Source organism: Euleptes europaea, chromosome 5 (genome assembly GCF_029931775.1).
Source record: "Euleptes europaea isolate rEulEur1 chromosome 5, rEulEur1.hap1, whole genome shotgun sequence".
NCBI classification, from domain to species: Eukaryota; Metazoa; Chordata; class Lepidosauria; order Squamata; family Sphaerodactylidae; genus Euleptes; species Euleptes europaea.
Window position 1 is genome coordinate 60808695 of NC_079316.1, and position 17483 is coordinate 60826177.

A 17483-nucleotide genomic window follows, 5' to 3' on the forward strand; every position below is an offset into this window, starting at 1 on the left:
TTATGTATGAATATTACACAAGTCAGATATACCTCCCTTTGAACCCTAGGTTTTTTAATCACTGAATGGTCCCAAAGTCCAAGTCCGCTAAGGCAAATCCTTCATTTCAGTGTCCATATTGAGCATGCCTGGGAGAGGTTTTCATACTATTGTTTCAGATCCTTAATAATAAGAGAAAAGTGTGGGAAGCAGTGATGTGGCAACAATACGTAGCAAATTTCATAAGAGTTTGCAAACACCGTTCCATAGAATTGTTCAATCTGTCTGTATATCACAGTTCCCAGGTCTGCTAGGTCTAGTGGTAGGGTTGCCAACCTCCAGGTACTAGCTGGAGATCTCCTTCTATTACAGCCTATAGAGAGTTCACCTGGAGAAAATGTCCTCTTTGGTAATTGGACTCTATGGCATTGAAATCCCTCCCCTCCCCAAACCTCGCCCTCCTGATGCTCTGCCCCAAAGTCCTCCCACCGGTAGTGAAGAGGGACCTGGCAACCCTAAATAGTGGAATATCACCACAATTACCTTCTATCTGTGGAGAATGCATATGCTAAATAAGTACATCTAAGCTTCATCAAACATTTCATATGGGCATGATCTATGACCCAGTAGACAAAGCACTGTGTCTTTAAGGATCTTTACAGAAGGTTTTCCATGATGTATAGGGTATGTCCCCATGTTTTAAGAGAGATCGAAACAATGGAGCATGTTTTACTGCGCTGTCCATTATACCAAGAGGTTTATTTTAAGTTTATCTCCCCCTGGCTTAGCAGGCATCCTGGCCATTCAGGTCGGGGGTATACTAAAATGTTGCTCACAGGTTACAGCAAGAACAGCAAAGTTCTGTGAGGCGGCCTGTAGAATTCATCAGACGATGTTGAGAACACCAGTATAACAACAATTTTAACGTGTAATATAATTAGTTTACAGTAACTGTGCAAATAACTAATTCATAATTTGTGTAAACCTGTGGTTAGAGTGTAAGACTAAGGGTTTCTGGTGGGAAATTGTGAAGAGCGGTGCTAGTCTATGACGGTGTTCAATAACAATTGACTGCTAGTGACCTGACCCTGTGATGTACCGACTACCAATTAAATGTTTAAGACATAGAAATAGTGGCTCTCCCTCCTGTCAAGGTCACACCTGAGGCATGTTGCTGCTGTCATTAGAGAAACAAATAGGATAGAGTGAATGTTTAGGTTGTCAAAGTTAAGGAAGATTTACCTAAGCAGATATATTGGTGCAATCCTGTATACTCAATATTTATTTGCCGCCTTTTATAATGGGATTGTACCTAATAAGCATTATGACTAGATAGACTTGATTGACTTGTTTGTGTGCTAATAAGGAGCGGAAGGTTTGTTGAAGATACAACAAACTAATTAGTATCGACTAGCTTCAGTGGACTTTAGAAGAAGGGATGCATAAAAGTAATAATTTCTTTTCAAACATGCCCAAATGGCAAAGAAGACTACTAAAAAACCCTAACTCACCATTAGGGAAATTCCAGTCATCCACAAACAAGCTCTATTTACTCTTATGGAAGCTGTGGACATCTATAAAACATAACACATGCTGTATTTAAACATGCGTCAGTCTAAGGTTAGATATATTCTCTGAAACTAGACAAAAGTGTTTGAGGAAGAGCAAGTTAGCTTCACAGAGCCAAACAGCTGATTGAGATTTCTCAGAAGGCACTTAACTTCTCCAGGCCTTAATTAAAAGGCCTTAAGACAGCTTCCTAGAACTTTCTCCTTCCCTATGACCATTATCTCCTTTCCTATAGTACATTAGTGGTCAGAAACGTTGGTGCTATAGAGGCCACAGCTTAAACATTCCTTATCAACATGAGCGGTGTTGGGCTGGAAATGTTGCATGTGTACTCTAGCAAAAAAGGCTGTCTATGGTCCTGCAGGACTCCCTCCCCCTTTTGTTGGTATATAACAGCCCAACACTGCTCATGTTGATAAGGAATGTTTAAGCTGTGGCCTCTATAGCACCAACGTTTTTAATTAATGTAGTGATGGTCACTATCATAGATGGTTTTAAATGGGGACTAGATAGATTTATGGAGGAGAGGTCCGTCAGTGTATACTACACACGATGATTAAAGGGAACTTCAATATCCAGAGGCAGTAAACTTCTGAATACCTGTCTGAAGAGGCAACATCAGGAGAAGCCCTCAGTCTCTATGTGCTATGTTGGCTCTCCGGGGCAATTGGTTGCCCCCTATATGAAACAGAATGCTAGACTAGATGGACCTAGAGTTGCCAGGTCCCTCTTCGACATCGGCGGGAGGTTTTGGGGGCAGAGCCTGAGGAGGGCAGGGTTTGGGAAGGGGAAGGACTTCAGTGCCATAGAGTCCAATTGCCAAAGCGGCCATTTTCTCCAGGTGAACTGATCTCTGTCGGCTGGAGATCAGTTGTAATAGCAGGAGATCTCCAGCTAGTACCTGGAGGTTGGCAACCTTTTTTTCTTTATGGAGCTCAAGGCAACTTGCAACATAGATAAAAGGCATAAAATAAAATACATAAAAGCATAAAAGCCCCAGTTTAAAATGTATTCATCTTAGATATAATGTGATTTTGCAAAGTTGTTGTGTAAGCATTGCCTCTGTATCCTATTGCCAAGCTTGCATTTCACACCAGCCCAAACTACTCCCACTGTTTGATCAGGGAAGTCCTACCTTTGAACCTATTTCAAGGCAGGTTCAAAGAATGCTCAGGTGCAAGGTTGTCAATTTATTAAAGCAGCTCAAGCGGTGATGGGAGGTTCAGGGCAGCCACAGGAACAGTTTGTGAAATCAGCAGACTTTAAACCTCTGTTTGGAGCTCAGTAGGACAAATTCTGCGCACCTTATTTGCGTAACAGAAAGAAGGTAAGCCTTGGAATTAATTCTCTTCCAAGCAATCATCTCCTTTCTTCTTTTTTAAATATAATGGATTGTGGTAGGTGGTAGTGTCATCACTGGTATAGCTAGACTTGAAATTATTAACAGTGTTGTAATATTAAGAAGGCTACAGGACAACAGTGCCATCCTAAGCAGTTACACCCTTCTAATCCCATTGACATCCATGGGTTTAGAAAGGATGGCGCTGTAAACATGGATATTCCAGTGATGAGCCAGTGAACAAGTGATACTTGTATCCATAATGTCCTTCTCTTTAGGCAGAGGAAAATTCACTCCTGACTGCTAAATAGCCCCAACTGCAATCTTATCTGTTGCTTTAAGTTCTCTGACGTTATCAGATATTGAAACAGAGCTACAAATGCTAATTTAAATGTGATGCTTGTTTGTAGCTATGCACAATTTCATATGCCTAGATGTGTTAGTCTGATGCAACAAAAATAAAAGGAGTCTCCGGCATAAGCTTTTATGCACCTACTTCTTCAGATATACAGGTTGAGTATCCCTTATCCGGACATCCAATATCTGGACTGATCCAAAAACTGGACCTTTTGAGCCAGCATACAGGCATTGCTCACAGGCCTTCAGCAGTGCCACTGATGGTTCAGTGTACACAAAATTATTAAAAATATTGTTTAAAATTATATCCAGGTTATGTGTGTAAAATATATACAACACATAAATGAATTTCGTGTTTAGACTTGGGTCCTATCCCCAAGTTATCTCATTATGTATATTCAAATATTCCAAAATACAGAAAGATCCAAAATATGAACCACTTCTGGTCCCAAGCAGGCTGGATAAGGGATACTCAACCTGTATCAAGTAGTACCTTGCTATGCAGTCATTTTATGTTAGAATCTGGAAGACACAACAAAGAGCATGGTCAAGGAGCCATTGAATGAGGAAGATCATTATGAAATGTTAATTCAGCTGATGACAATAGTACTGCCATGGGGAAAAATTAGATTTGACCAGACCCTACAACAAACCTAAGTGCTAACCCTGAAAATCTTGTTGGTCTCTAAAGTCCTACTAGACTCAAATCTAATTTTCCCCATGGCAGTACTATTATGGCATCAGCTGAATCAACATTTCATAATGGTCTTCCTCATTCAATGGTTCCTTGACTCTGCTCTTTGATCTATTTAAGATTAGGAGGGCTTCCCGTAAGCAAGGAAAAGCCTGTCACCCAAGGTGCATGAGAGACAAGTATTATTCTCTAAGATGGCTTTTAGATCAATGATGAGGTGCCGGATTGGTTGAGTAGGGAGCTGTAGGACGACCAGTGCTGTCTTCTCTTTGGGGCCTAACTTGTAGTAGGCTATTTCTGGGTACCAGTTTGGCTTTGTCAAACTGTTTCTTTACTTAATTGAATGGGTATTATAATCCCAAGAATGCCTGTTATAAATCCTTCAGATATGAATGCGGATCATGGTTTACGTGGCATGTTCAGAGTGATAACTAGGAAGCATGCCACACAGTATATGCCATGTCAAATCTATATAGGTAAAATGATGTGGTTTGTATGCAATCAAGTTTCATTCCTAACCAGGGTACATTCCAGGATACATCAAGGAAGGTTTCTGACTAAAAATATTGTACAGGAGTGCTATGGCAGAATTGGTGCAATACTTTCAGGATACACATATACGCTTCAGGAATTATATAACAAGGTCGCTTTGAAAACAGCCACATGCATAAAACATATCGTATCGGGAACATAGCTATTTTTAATTACTCCACCGATGCCATGAATTCATGACATGAATTGTCTGTGTGGATTTGAGAGACTCACTAAATCAGATAGTTCTTCAGACATGTCCTCTGTACACCTTTTCCTTGAGCTTGTATTCCCATCTCACACACAGGCCAAGTAATTAACTTTGCAAGATTTTCTGCCTGAAAGACTGGTGATGTTTAACTGCAGATGTCAGTCAGTTTATTAATACAGCGATTTCCAGCAAAAGAGAACAAACATACATTAAAAACACTATAAATAGAAAATAAGCAATTACTAAAAACCCAGATAAAATATTCTCTCCTTTAAAAAAATGGCCAAAATTTTAATAACTTAGGATTTAAAATTATTGACTCTACCCACCTTTTCTGAACAAATTTTAATTGCCACCGAACAGAATTTAGCTACCTGTAACAATCTATTACGATCTCCTTCCCACAAGAGGTATTTCAGTTTCTCCACCTCTGAGCTAAAATCTGTTGTATTAATAAGTGGGAAAATCAATTTCTGGTGCATTTCCTCATAAAAGACACATCTGAATAAAACATGACCTACAATTCTCTATTTCTCCTGTCTTACAAGGGCATCCCCACTCCGATTTTGCTTCCTTCCTAAATTTTCCATCTATAATCGCTGACGGTAGAGCCAAGCCTCTCGCCAGGGTTAGGGCTCTTCTTTGCTTGTTTGACTCTATAAAAGACAAGTATTCTGCCGGTGCTAGGGTGAGTTTATTTAAAACTGGAGCCCAATAGACCAGGGAACTCAAAAGCTTTGATTGTCTCTCTATATCAGAGATCCTTTGTCTAACTATTGGCGTTACCTGCTCTCTATTAAGCTCTAACAAGAACTACGAGGAAACGCAGAGGCTCTCCATTTTTTTTTTTGTAGTCTGCTTCCACCATTTTGATTTATAGTTATCTGAAATAAGCAGTGGCAGGAACCCTTCTGAGTCCTCATGAGCCTTTAGCCAAAGAGAAATTGAGGCTAGCGTAATTCTAGCCTCAATTTTTAACATGCCCATCTCCATGCGAATCCAGGAGTTTGAAACCAGACAAGGGACTTGTAAAACTGCCCTAAGAAATTTCGACTGAACCCTTTCCAATGGCACATAACTAGATTTAGACGAGCCTAAAATTGTACCGTATAGCATTTGACTAAGTGATTTAGCCTGAAATAATTTTAAAGCTGCGGGGACATAAAAGGCACTGCAGATGTATTCATCCTGCAGGTACTGCACTATTTCTGCCAGTACATACACAATTTGTTCAGTGTTGATTTTTGTTTTCTTCAGAGGTACACTTGTTTGGCAATTCATGCACGTGTAAGAAAATGTATGCAACACTTTTATGGTGCTTGGCTTCCAACACTACGACATCCATTGACACAAACTTTTAAAACAGTGCATCATCCCACAGCTGTGCAGCAATGCTGTGGATGTTGGGTCCAAAGACAATAGTGGATACCAATACCAGTTTCCTTTTTAAAAGAGATAAAAGAGATCTTTTTTTCACATCAGCGGATGTAGGCAAGGTGATTTGGTCAATTTGGAGCTAGATGTTGATGTTCTTAATTTCATGGGTCAGCCTGTCTGTTGTTTTATTCCCTGTCTTCTAGTCTACTGGTTTGTGGACTTTTCTCTTTGGTAATTGCTTCAAAAATGTTTTAAGTACACCCTTTCTTTCATCCAAGCAATTTATCCTTTGTTTGGCAAAGCATGATACATTACAAAGGTAGTCAGATACTTGACATGGGTAATGTAATTTTCTTGTTTAATGGATACAAGCTGCTGATCAGTTTCTGGTTGACCCTGTATGTAAAGAACCCAGTTCACTGGTGGCAGTGGAGAGGACTCAGTAGAGTCAGCAATGTCAGTCAGTTCATGCTTTCTTTTCAACGTGCTTGCAGGTAGTAATAGTAGTAATAGCTTCCTGCCTGGAGGAAAATGACTTAATGGGATGTTACTTACCAGGTGATATTATTTACCTCCACACCACAAAAAGCTTCAGCACCAATTCCCATATGTTAAGCCTCTGTTAAAGTTGCAGGACCATTTATAGCCATACCAGGAAAATCTTTATCTGCTAAATTTTTGCTTGTTGGAAGAAGAAGAGTTTGTGGGCTTCCTAGAGGCACCTGGTTGGCCACTGCGTGAACAGACTACTGGACTTGATGGACCTTGGTCTGATCCAGCATGGCCTTTCTTATGTTCTTATGAGTTGGTTTTTATACCCTGCTTTTCTGTGTGTGTTAAGTGCCGTCAAGTCGCTTCCGACTCATGGCGACCCTATGAATGAAAGTCCTCCAAAATGTCCTATCTTTGACAGCCTTACTCAGATCTTGCAAATTGAAGGCTGTGGCTTCCTTTTCTGTACTGTAAAGAATCTCCAAGTGGCTTACAATCGCCTTCCCTTCCTCTCCCCACAACAGGCACCTTGTGAGACAGGTGAGGCTGAGAGAGTCCTGAGAGAATTCTGACTAGCCCAAGGTCACCCAGCAGCTTCATGTGGAGGAGTGGGGTAACAAACACAGTTCACAAAATTAGAGTCTGTTGCTCTTAACCACTACACCATGCTGTTAAAGGCACTGGTGAAGATCCAGGAAAAGTTAAAGAGAAACACAATACTTGTATTTGTTTTGTTTTGGGTGGTTCATTTTGATAATATTATTCATTTCTTTATTAAATTTATTATAGCTTTCCTGATTTTTTCCTATTCTTTATTCTTTTCCAATGATTTTCAACAGAAACATATTCCTGCATGATGAATAGGAGCAGTTCTAAGCAGGTCTGCCTGTAAGTAAGTACCATTTATTAAATGGGGCTTACTCTCAGGAATGTGTTCTTAGGATTGATAACACTGCCTTACTTTGTATCTTATGTTCCTTTCACTCTGCTGTTTACAACTTTTTAATTCATACTAGGGGTGCCAACAGGACTGGTGATAAATGTCCCTTTAACAGTGTCCCTTTAATGTGTACAAATGGGCAGCTGAAGCTTTTTGTGGTATGGAGGAAAATACCATCCATTAAGCCTCTATTAAAGGGACAGACAGTGCTACAGGACTGCACTTCAACTCTAAGCCCATAATGGGAGTCTGCAAGCACCTAAGTATGTTCAGGATAGTTTTCCATTATATGAAATATTCCTCCATCATAGCTTTGGAGTTCACAATGATTAAATAATAATCAAAAGTTATATATACTCACATATACCTTTATGTTTAAAGACTTTTCTTTATTGCCTGACACTTTTGGCCTAAATCTCCCTAGCTACTTCCCTTCCTGGTGCTTTTGCAAGAGTTACTGCTTCATCTGAAGTGTATAAAAGTAAGCCCCTGTATTCAAGCTCAAAGTGAAGCTGCAGCCTAGCTAAGAGCTCTTAGTCACTTCCTCTCAGGGAGGCTTGCTCCTTATAAGAGCTCTTCCCAGCAGCTACTGAATGTGGTTGTTGCTAAAGGTTATGAGTCATAGTTTGCTGTAGGTTTATACTGTGTAGGGGTAAGTAGGGGTTTGGTGGTTTGTTGTCGTACATGTGAGAGTTTGAAAACTGCAGGTTGTTTGTAACTGTCTCTGGCTATCTACGTTTATCGTTGTGAAATGGCTGATGTGAGCAGGCTGAACTGCAGAGGTAGAAATGGTTGAAACACTGTAGTAGATGTATAAATTTTGTCTTCTCCCTTTAAAAATCCAAATTGCTATTATTTGTTTCAAGGTGTTGAGGAAGCTGGTATGTCCTGTGAGGTAAGTCAGACAAAATAAAGGTAACTCGCCCAAGATTGTTAACTGGCTTTTTAATTTTTAACAGTAGTCTTGTTCTGGGTGTCTTCAGACAAGTATTAGAACCACTCCAGTGCGTGGAATTCTGGGTCTAAATAAGCACTAAATTCAAATGGTGTCCAGGCACTATGTATTCTTTTGGGATTCTATGTGATATGGGAGCATAAACGTGTAGCCTGAAAGATGCTAGTTTAGTTTTGCTTCTGATTTGTGAGCACTTGGTATAAAGTTGAAGCCTTTGCTACTTTTGTGTTCTTCCTTTCTGAAGAATGGGTTAATGAAGAAAATTATTTGTACAGTACAGCATTAATATAAGCTGTATGATGACACTGTAAATGCCTTTAGATAAACCTGGTGAATATTTCTCTGTGAAGTCCATTGAGGGGAGCTTGCCTACTCCCCTCAAGTACCTAAGGAACTTTTCTAAAACAACAGGAGTAGTTGGAGCCTGAACAACTTGTTCCTTAGAAGTGTCCCTTGTGACTTCATCCCATGTAACAAGAAGGCTTAAAGACTTGTATAAATGAACAGTGTGTGGAAAACCCTCTGACTCTAGCTACTTTTCTTCTAGGAAAAATAAGTTCTAGCTTCCTGATGTCTACAAGCCTATTAATGCAAATTGCAGTGCATTCTTGTGAGACTAGAATCTGAGAGAAAAGGTTATCTCAGTGAAACCTCTGGTTCCTTTTTCATCCTACTTCTCGATGTACATAGCCACTGTCTTAATCTACATAGTAGTTTAGTACAAGTGTGGTTTCTAGCCATAGCATATCCCATTCTCCATAGAGGTAAAAAGAAATGAAGGAGCAAAATATTTGTTTAACTCTGTATGTAGCAAGTGTGCTATTTAACAGTGGGGAACAAGCTCATGGCAAACTGCAGAACAGCGACGTACCTTAAAAGCTGTCCAGGGATATCATCATGAGAAAATCCTATGTAGTATGTAATGTGGGGAAAAGATGGGTGATCATATTCTCTAAGTGGCTTCTCTGAGTACTTCTGTAGCTTTTTGTTGTTATAGTGTGTATTTGGAGACAAAGTTCCAAATTCATAAGTGACATCTGAGAAGCCACACTGGGTGCTAGTGTTGCCTGCCAGGAAATATCCTGTCCCTTTAATAGAGGCTTAATGTGTGGAAATGGGCTTCTGGCAAGGAGGTAATTGATATCACCTAGTAAATAACATTCATGTGAGCCTCTAGTAAGGGACACTTTTCTCTCAGGCGTGTTGGCAACCCAGCTTGGATCGGATGAGTAGTGGCTTTTATACCACTTGCACAGTCTTAAATATTGCAAGGCTCTGAGAGGTGAATACATTCACCCACTCTCGTCATAGCTGATGTAATTAATTTGGGATTACCAGATTCCAGCAGTTTGAGCTGATGGGGGTGAATATATGCTCCTCAATTAGAGAAGCTGCACCTGATCATTGGAGCTTCACCTAGGCAAGGAATCTTCAGTTGAAGATGTTAGGGTAGAAGCTAGAAAACAAGCTCTAGTGTGGTAAAGGTACAAGCCAGGCCCGGCTGCACCTGCAGGAATGTTAACTGTTCAAGAATCTACAGTCGAAGTACTATGGTAACTATTAAACTACTTGATGCTGTATAGTTGGATAGTTCAGGAATATGATCTAATTAAATTCCAGGCATAGAAAAAATAGTATTTGCATGTTAAGTATGCTGTAATTCCTTGATACTGGTATAGAAATAGGCATAAGTGTATTCTGTTGGATAAGAGGCAAACCCCAGTTGTTGCAGATCTCTGCTTACTCTTACCAGGTTCCTCCCACCCCCCCAGGGAAGGAGAATCATTCAAAATAATAGTAAAAAAGAACTGAACGTATAAGTTTCCCTATAACTTTTCAGATCTAAAATGTTATTTGGTCTGTCATGACATAAACAGTTTGTACTGTAATATCCGAAGTGGTAAACCTAAGTCAGGTGAAGTGCTGCAAAAGGTGATATTGAATTAAACTTTGGCTATTTTTATCAGTGACTTGAGACAAAGTGTGTGGTATTTAGGTAATGCTAATCAACAGAACACACTTCCTTTCATTAACCAACTTTTGAACTGGGTTTGAGCTCTGATATCATCAGTATATTTGAAATTAATGACTTTGATATGTTAAGTAGGGTTGCCAACCTCCAGGTACTAGCGGGAGATCTCCTGCTATTACAACTGATCTCCAGCTGATAGAGATCAGCTCGCCTGGAAAAAATGGCCGCTTTGGCAGTTAGACTCTATAGCATTGAAGTCCCTCCCCTCCCCAAACCCCACCCTTCTAAGGCTCTGCCCCAAAAGCTTCCCACTGGTGGCAAAGAGGGACTTGGCAATGCTAATGTTAAGACTGTATTATATAAAGAAGTTTACTATTAAACACATCTTTTGCTAGGCAACCTAATGGATCTCAAAGAGCATTTGATTAATAGCAACAGTAATGTGTACTTTGTGGCGGGGGGGGGGGGAGCTGGCTGTAGCATCAAAAATCTTGCTGGAGCTCCAAGGGGCAATGTTGGGTTGCTCAAGAAAGTACATGAAATGGAACAGTGTTTGAAATACAGAAAGGCTTCAGCGATAAGAAGTGCTATAAAACTTGCTGTTGCATGAACTTTAGCACTTTTCTTGGCATAGTGACCTTTTGCACTGTGATAAATGTAGGGGAAAGGGTTTCCTGTAATGTCTGGTGTGTGAGCAAGTGCTGTGTGTTCATTAACAAGGCTGTTAATTCATAGCAAGAGCAGAAGTCATGGCACCCACTAAGCTAAATCCTAGATAATAAATGAAGGTGTATGGTTTCCTTGATAGTACTCGAAATCAGTCGATTTTTAAACTAGTTCTTCATGGTATGTTCTTGGAGAACTGAAAAGGGCTAAAATGACATATTCCAGATGCTTTTGCTGTTTCTCTCAAAAGAATCCTATTATCTATTTCAGGAAGGGTGGGAGGTACAGGGTCATTGTTACAAACAGATCAGAATATGTTCTGTCTTGCCATTAGGTCCACTGTCACTGTTGGTTGGTACCACATCGATCAATTCCAGTTACATGAAACAGTGTTAGGTATATTAAACATCTCCTAAAATATTCACTCAGAAATAAGTTTATATATACTTCATGGGGATTCCAAGTTAGTTTATTCTCCATATTTTAAAACATCTGTTATGTGGCATTTAAAAAAAAATAAAAACACATGTGGAATACTGAATATTGGATTTGGTCTGTTCTAGAATAGTACGGCATGGTAGCTTATTACATGTGTGCTGAGTACTTGTAGCAAAGGAAGTTGTGTAACATCTGGTAGAATAGATTTTGGCACATGACTCTTCCCGCAGCATGGGTAAGCAGTCTTTGTATTGTTTGTTCCAATTTTCTAGTTGACTGAGTGCTAGAGTTTTAAGAATCTTCTCCTAGCTTAAGCTGCTCAGGCTTGTGCCATATTCTCATTCCTCTTCTGGGTCTGGCTAGGCAGAAACTTTACTTTCTATGGAAAATCATCAGTATTGGTGTCATGTAACCAACTGCCCTATAGTTGGGTGCATCAAGGTGACTCCCCCATGTTTTGGGAGCTCCAATGGAGAGCTGCTGACAGAACCATCTGTGAAGCAGGGGAAGGTGTTTACATCCAGTCTGAGGAGCCACATAAACACTTACTCCATTGCAGTTGCCACCTACAAGCTGTGGAAGAAGTGTAGGGGGCTGAGAGGCTACCTTCCTTCAACAATGGTACACAAAAATACTATCCTTAACAATGTGTTTCCCGAGGGAAAAGAGACAATGTTAAGGACGTACATTGGGTATAAAGTATGGGCACTGGACATTTGATTTTACCGAGACATAATGTTATAGTTCAAGTATAGATTCCACGTTGACTCTGTGGTACAAATTATATGGAATAAAGTATAAACTATGAGACTTATGGCATTGGGTAAAAACATATTCTACTATGAAGTAATAAGGAAATAATGGTCTTTCCCGTGTTATTAACGACCCTCTTTCTTCTGGCAGTACTGATCCAGCAGGATGATTTGGATACTTCAGTTCTTGTTTTCACCGCTCCCAACTCCAGCTTTGATTGGTCTTGTTACTTTTGGAGCAAGTGTCTTCCTATGGGTGATAAGCAAACCAAAACCAGTTGAACACCCTGTTCCCTTGGACAAGCAGTCTGTTGGCACAGAGGTAAAACCAGCCATATATTCTATGAACTGTTACTGGCGAATGAATGGGAGGATTGTGTGCATGAATGGGTGGGTATAATAATATCTAGTTGCTGCTCTTTAAGAAAGAGCCCCTCTTGATGAAGTGCAGTAGCTGTCATAATGCCCTGAAATAGTCTAAGATTCCTTTATAATATATAAGATATTTTATAAGATTCCTATGGCAATGCCATATTTCAAGTAATGGCTAATGGTCATTTGATCCATTTAAGCCTCTTGTACTCCTTGCTGCTGCTGCTGAATTAGCACAACATTGTGCTAGATAGATCACTATATATGCTATTCCAACAGACTCAAACTAAAATACAGTTCTGTTGGTACATTGTTCTAGACCGGGCTGGTTCTAGGTTTTGTAGTCCCTGAGTGAGAGGTTATAACTGGGCTTCCTTTCTCACTTTGAGTCCCTACTGGGAAGAAAGACAGGGTACAAATTAGGTAAATAAACAAAGACTTGGTCAGGATTACACAGTGAGCCTGGATTATTTAAAAAACTGAGCCTTAAAGGTCCACATCTAACACTACCATCAGGTGGTTCTCACTAATCACTTTTCAGTTCCAATGTAACACATGCTGTTGGCAAGCTAGGGTTTCCAGCTCCGGGTTGGGAATTATCTGGAGATTTTGGGATGGAGGCTGGGGTTTGGGGAGGGGCTTCCATGCCATAGAGTCCAATGGCCAAAGCAATCATTTTTTCCATGGGAACTGATCTTTATCACCTGGAGATCAGTTGTAATAGTGGGAGATCTTTAGCCACCACCTGGAGGATGGCAACCCCATGTTAAACCAGTGCAAAGGCAGGGAACTACAAGACAGTGTTTTGTTAATGGCATGGAAAAGACTGTGATTGCATGGTGTTTTGTACATACTTAGAATGTAAAAATTAGATCTCATGGGCCATGCTAGTTCATTAAAAAGAAATGATCAGAAGCCATAGAAAAATGCCCTGTATATTAGGTATAAAAGTCATGGATAGATTATTTTAAAAATTAATTTCCTCAGGATTTCATCATAGATCTGCAATTGAAAATTACCTCAGAATGTAATCTCAGGTTTTGATAACTCTAAAAGTACAACGTATCAGAAAATCTCAGTCTTTTTGTGTTCACATCTTGGAGCGTCACAAGTAGCACCAACCCGAGAAATATCTCGAGGAGGCAAAAGCTGGCAAGCAGTGCCAATCTGAACTCCCCTAAGTGGTGCAGAACTGAACGCTGTGAGCCACAGATTTTTCAGTTTCGGGTTTAATAAACCTGAAAATTTTTGAATTATTTAAAAAGCTGAATCCATTATATTTGGCTTTTCAGATTTTTCAAAAATTTCCAGGTTTATTAAACTTGAACCTGAAAAATACCCAAAAAAAGCTGCACAGCCCTAGTGACCACCTAAGCCTTCCTGTGAAGCCAGCTGTGGATCTGGGGTGGGAGCAGTGAGGGTACATACAATGACGGCTGCTCTAACTGATGGAGCATAGAGAAGATGGGAAAGAAGTTAGTTGCTGTTAGTTTCATACTTTGTGCCTCTCCTAACTATTGCAATTTCTAGTTAACTATCTTTGTCCTACAATAAAAAAGATATTGCCTTGACTTCAGCTAGTACTTTAATGGAACCCGGAGAAGTTTTATCGGCATGTCTACTACTAACCTGAATAATATCTTCTAATCATAGGGAGGAGCTAGAAGGAGTGCACTCATACCTGAAGGCAAGCTGCTTTCATATTACCATGAGGATGCAAAGACACTGTATGAATGTTTCAAAAGAGGACGGTATGTGTCGGGTAAGTAAGAAACTGTATCTGTTCTTGAGTGACCCAAAGGCAAGTGTTCATGAATCCAAGAGCAAAAGGCATGGTTGCATAGCTTGCTACTCACTTGAAAGAGTATTTCCTTGGTCTCAATGGCAGGGTCAACGTTATGTGACTCTTCTGATTGTATATTACTGGGGTATATGCCATTAAAGGTTTTTGATTGATTGATTGGTATATTACTGGGGGAGATTGGGTCAGTAGTAGCATCCTTGTAATGTATAGCTTGAACCTTAGTCTTATCAACGTAATCTACCTACAGTGATTGCCAATTGACTGAATTTAAGCATTTATATGCCACAGGAGATGGCCTTGAATAACATTGCTCTAAAATAAAGGTTCTATTGGCCTCCTTGCGTTTCCTGCATAACAAGAAAATCCCTGGTCCTTCTGAAATGGAATCCTTTTGCCTTTGCTGTGAAGATTTATTTTCATTTGTATGAGACTGGGGCATGATTCCTAGCTCACTGTCATAGCTGTAATTCTGATACACCGCTGTTATGGAAAAACTAGAGATTCTCTTCAAAGCAGGTATTAGCTGTCAAAGTGGCTTGGATGTAAAACAGGATAGTCTTGAATAGGAATGTGTCTTTCAATGAAGTTGTCTAAGCCTTGTGAAAAGTCCAAAAGAACTCCAGCCATTTAAATGTGGAGACGCTGGCTCCCTTGACAGTACACAGTGTGGTGTAGGGAGCCAGTGTGGTCAGGAGCGGAAGACTCCGTTCTGGAGAACCGGGTTTGATTCCCCACTCCTTCACATGAGTGGACTCTAATCTGGTGAACCAGGTTTGTTTCCCCACTCCTACACATGAAGCCTGCTGGGTGATCTTGGGCTAGTCACAGTTCTCTCTGGATTCTCTCAGCCCCACCTACCTCACAAGGTGCCTGTTGTGGGGAAGAGATTGTAAGCTACTTTGAGACCCCCTTAAAAGGCAGAGAAAAAGCAGGGTATAAAAACCAACTTTTCTTCTTCTTTTTCTTCAAGATAGTGGGTTGCTTTGAACTTTTAAGTACATGTTTAGTTTTTAATTTGCCTGAAGACAGATCCCCCTTTTGGAATGTTCATAATCTGAATTTTCTTTTGTAGAAAATGGTCCTTGCTTAGGATACAGAAAGCCAAAACAACCTTATCAATGGCTGTCTTACCAACAGGTTAGTCAGAGAATTTTCAAAGGTGTTCCCGGTTCATGTCTTTGAAGGGCTGTTGACTATTTGTCATTGGACTTTTTTCTAGGTTCTAGATAGAGCTGAATGGCTGGGTTCAGGCCTCCTGCATAGAGGACATAAACCATCACCTGACCAATTTATTGGCATCTTTGCTCAGAACAGACCAGAGGTAATTTGCAAGAAACTCTAGTTTGGGCAAGTAGGAGCGAATAAAATGGGACAATATCTGGCAACTGGTATGCAGAAGAATGAATACTCTGGCTGCTTATTGATGGAAAAATTGCATCCCTTTTGGCTACTGTACCAGTCTCTTCATTATCTGTGGAAAGTTGTGTAGTGCATCAGTGCTGCTCAGACTACTTGTAGGAATTACAAAATTCGTGGTATACCACATACTAATGGGGTTTTGTCAGTCCTTCTGAGCTTACATAGTTGATGCAGTTGTGAGATTTTGCGGTATCATCCAACCTACCTTTACTGGCTCACTGCAGTTGAAGTTCTTAAGGTATTTCAACAACAAAGGGCTTGTGAGTTTTTGAAACATAAATTTTAACACATATCTGACCCTAAACACTGAACTCTATGTCACTTTCCCCATTTTTGCCTTATGTAGTGGATAATCTCTGAGCTTGCCTGCTACACCTATTCGATGGTTGCTGTTCCCCTGTATGATACCCTAGGGCCAGAGTCACTTGTGTACATTGTTAATAAAGGTAAGCTTTTTCTTCTGTCAAGTTATTTGTCCTGAATAAGGAGAATCCTTTCATGCGACATGATAGCTATAGTGCCTTAAGGGTCAAACAGCTTGCCTACATCCCAAACTGCTGCAGGGACCTGATTTCAGTGGGCTGGTTAGTTGAGAAAGTAGACTGCATACAGTGCCATTTGTGGAAGGGATGTGGCAGTGGCTTCAATCTGTACAGGAGCTAACAACCCTTTTCCAGGGAACTCTTGCCTTCTCCATTTCCTATCACAACAACCCTGTGAGATGGATTAGGCTGAGACTGGCTCAAAGTCACCAAGCAAGCTGTAGCTCTGAGCAGGGGTTTGAGCTTGGGTCTCCTGAGGTCCTAGTCGAACACACTATGCCATGCTGATTAAACCACTGCACCAGATCAAAAGCTGCTTGGAAGCAAACAGTACTGTTCATGAAATGGCTATCTTACACAGGGATGGGCAGGGCTTCAATGAAACCAATTTGATTATTTGTTTTAAATTTTGAGGAGTGGCTTTGGCACTCAATCTTGCAAGGACAACACTCATTTCAAAAACTCACTGCCAGCTTTGGTATTACAAGATGCTTTATTTACACACCAGTTGGTACAGGACTAATAGTGGTCTAGTGAGGTGAATCAATCTATGTTCATGAAAATCTAGTTGTGGTTTGAATGGTACAACTTAAAATACTATAATTGGCCATTATATAAAAGACACTAGGTAAACTATGGTTTCTTGTTTATACTAGACTTCAGCCAGTGAAGAATTATTTGAAATGTAACACAAGGGGCTGAAAAATTAACTCGCAAATAAAAATGCAATGGGTTAAGTACTTCACTGTTGCCTTTGGTTGCTCAGTTTTAATTCTCATGGTTGACTTAATGAAAATGGCAAAAATTTAAAAACAACAATATAAATCTTGTAAATGGCTAGTATTTCCTACTAAATAGAACAGGCAGCAGTCAAAACTATGCCTTCAAGGAAGTGGAATTACTTGCCTATTGCTCTTGCATTGGTTAATTATCACAGGAAAACTAGGAAGCTTAGAAATTTAACACATCCTGCAAGGAGTTCTGTCACCTGGGATAACACAGCTGTAATTAATTTCCTGTACTAGTCTGAACAAGCTGAACTTGTCATTAAATTGTGCTCTGCCTGCATGGTAA

At 40.1% G+C, this 17483-nt stretch overlaps 1 protein-coding gene across 1 annotated transcript in view; it reads left to right on the forward strand.

The window, feature by feature from the left end:
- ACSL5 (acyl-CoA synthetase long chain family member 5) overlaps positions 1-17483 on the forward strand; it is a 39859-nt gene that overhangs the window by 10583 nt on the left and 11793 nt on the right. Inside the window, exons 2-6 of the mRNA XM_056849291.1 lie at positions 12424-12594; positions 14298-14406; positions 15521-15585; positions 15668-15769; positions 16214-16313. Coding sequence (XP_056705269.1) covers positions 12439-12594; positions 14298-14406; positions 15521-15585; positions 15668-15769; positions 16214-16313 — 532 coding nt within the window. The 5' untranslated portion in view covers positions 12424-12438. The remainder of the gene's footprint in view (positions 1-12423; positions 12595-14297; positions 14407-15520; positions 15586-15667; positions 15770-16213; positions 16314-17483) is intronic.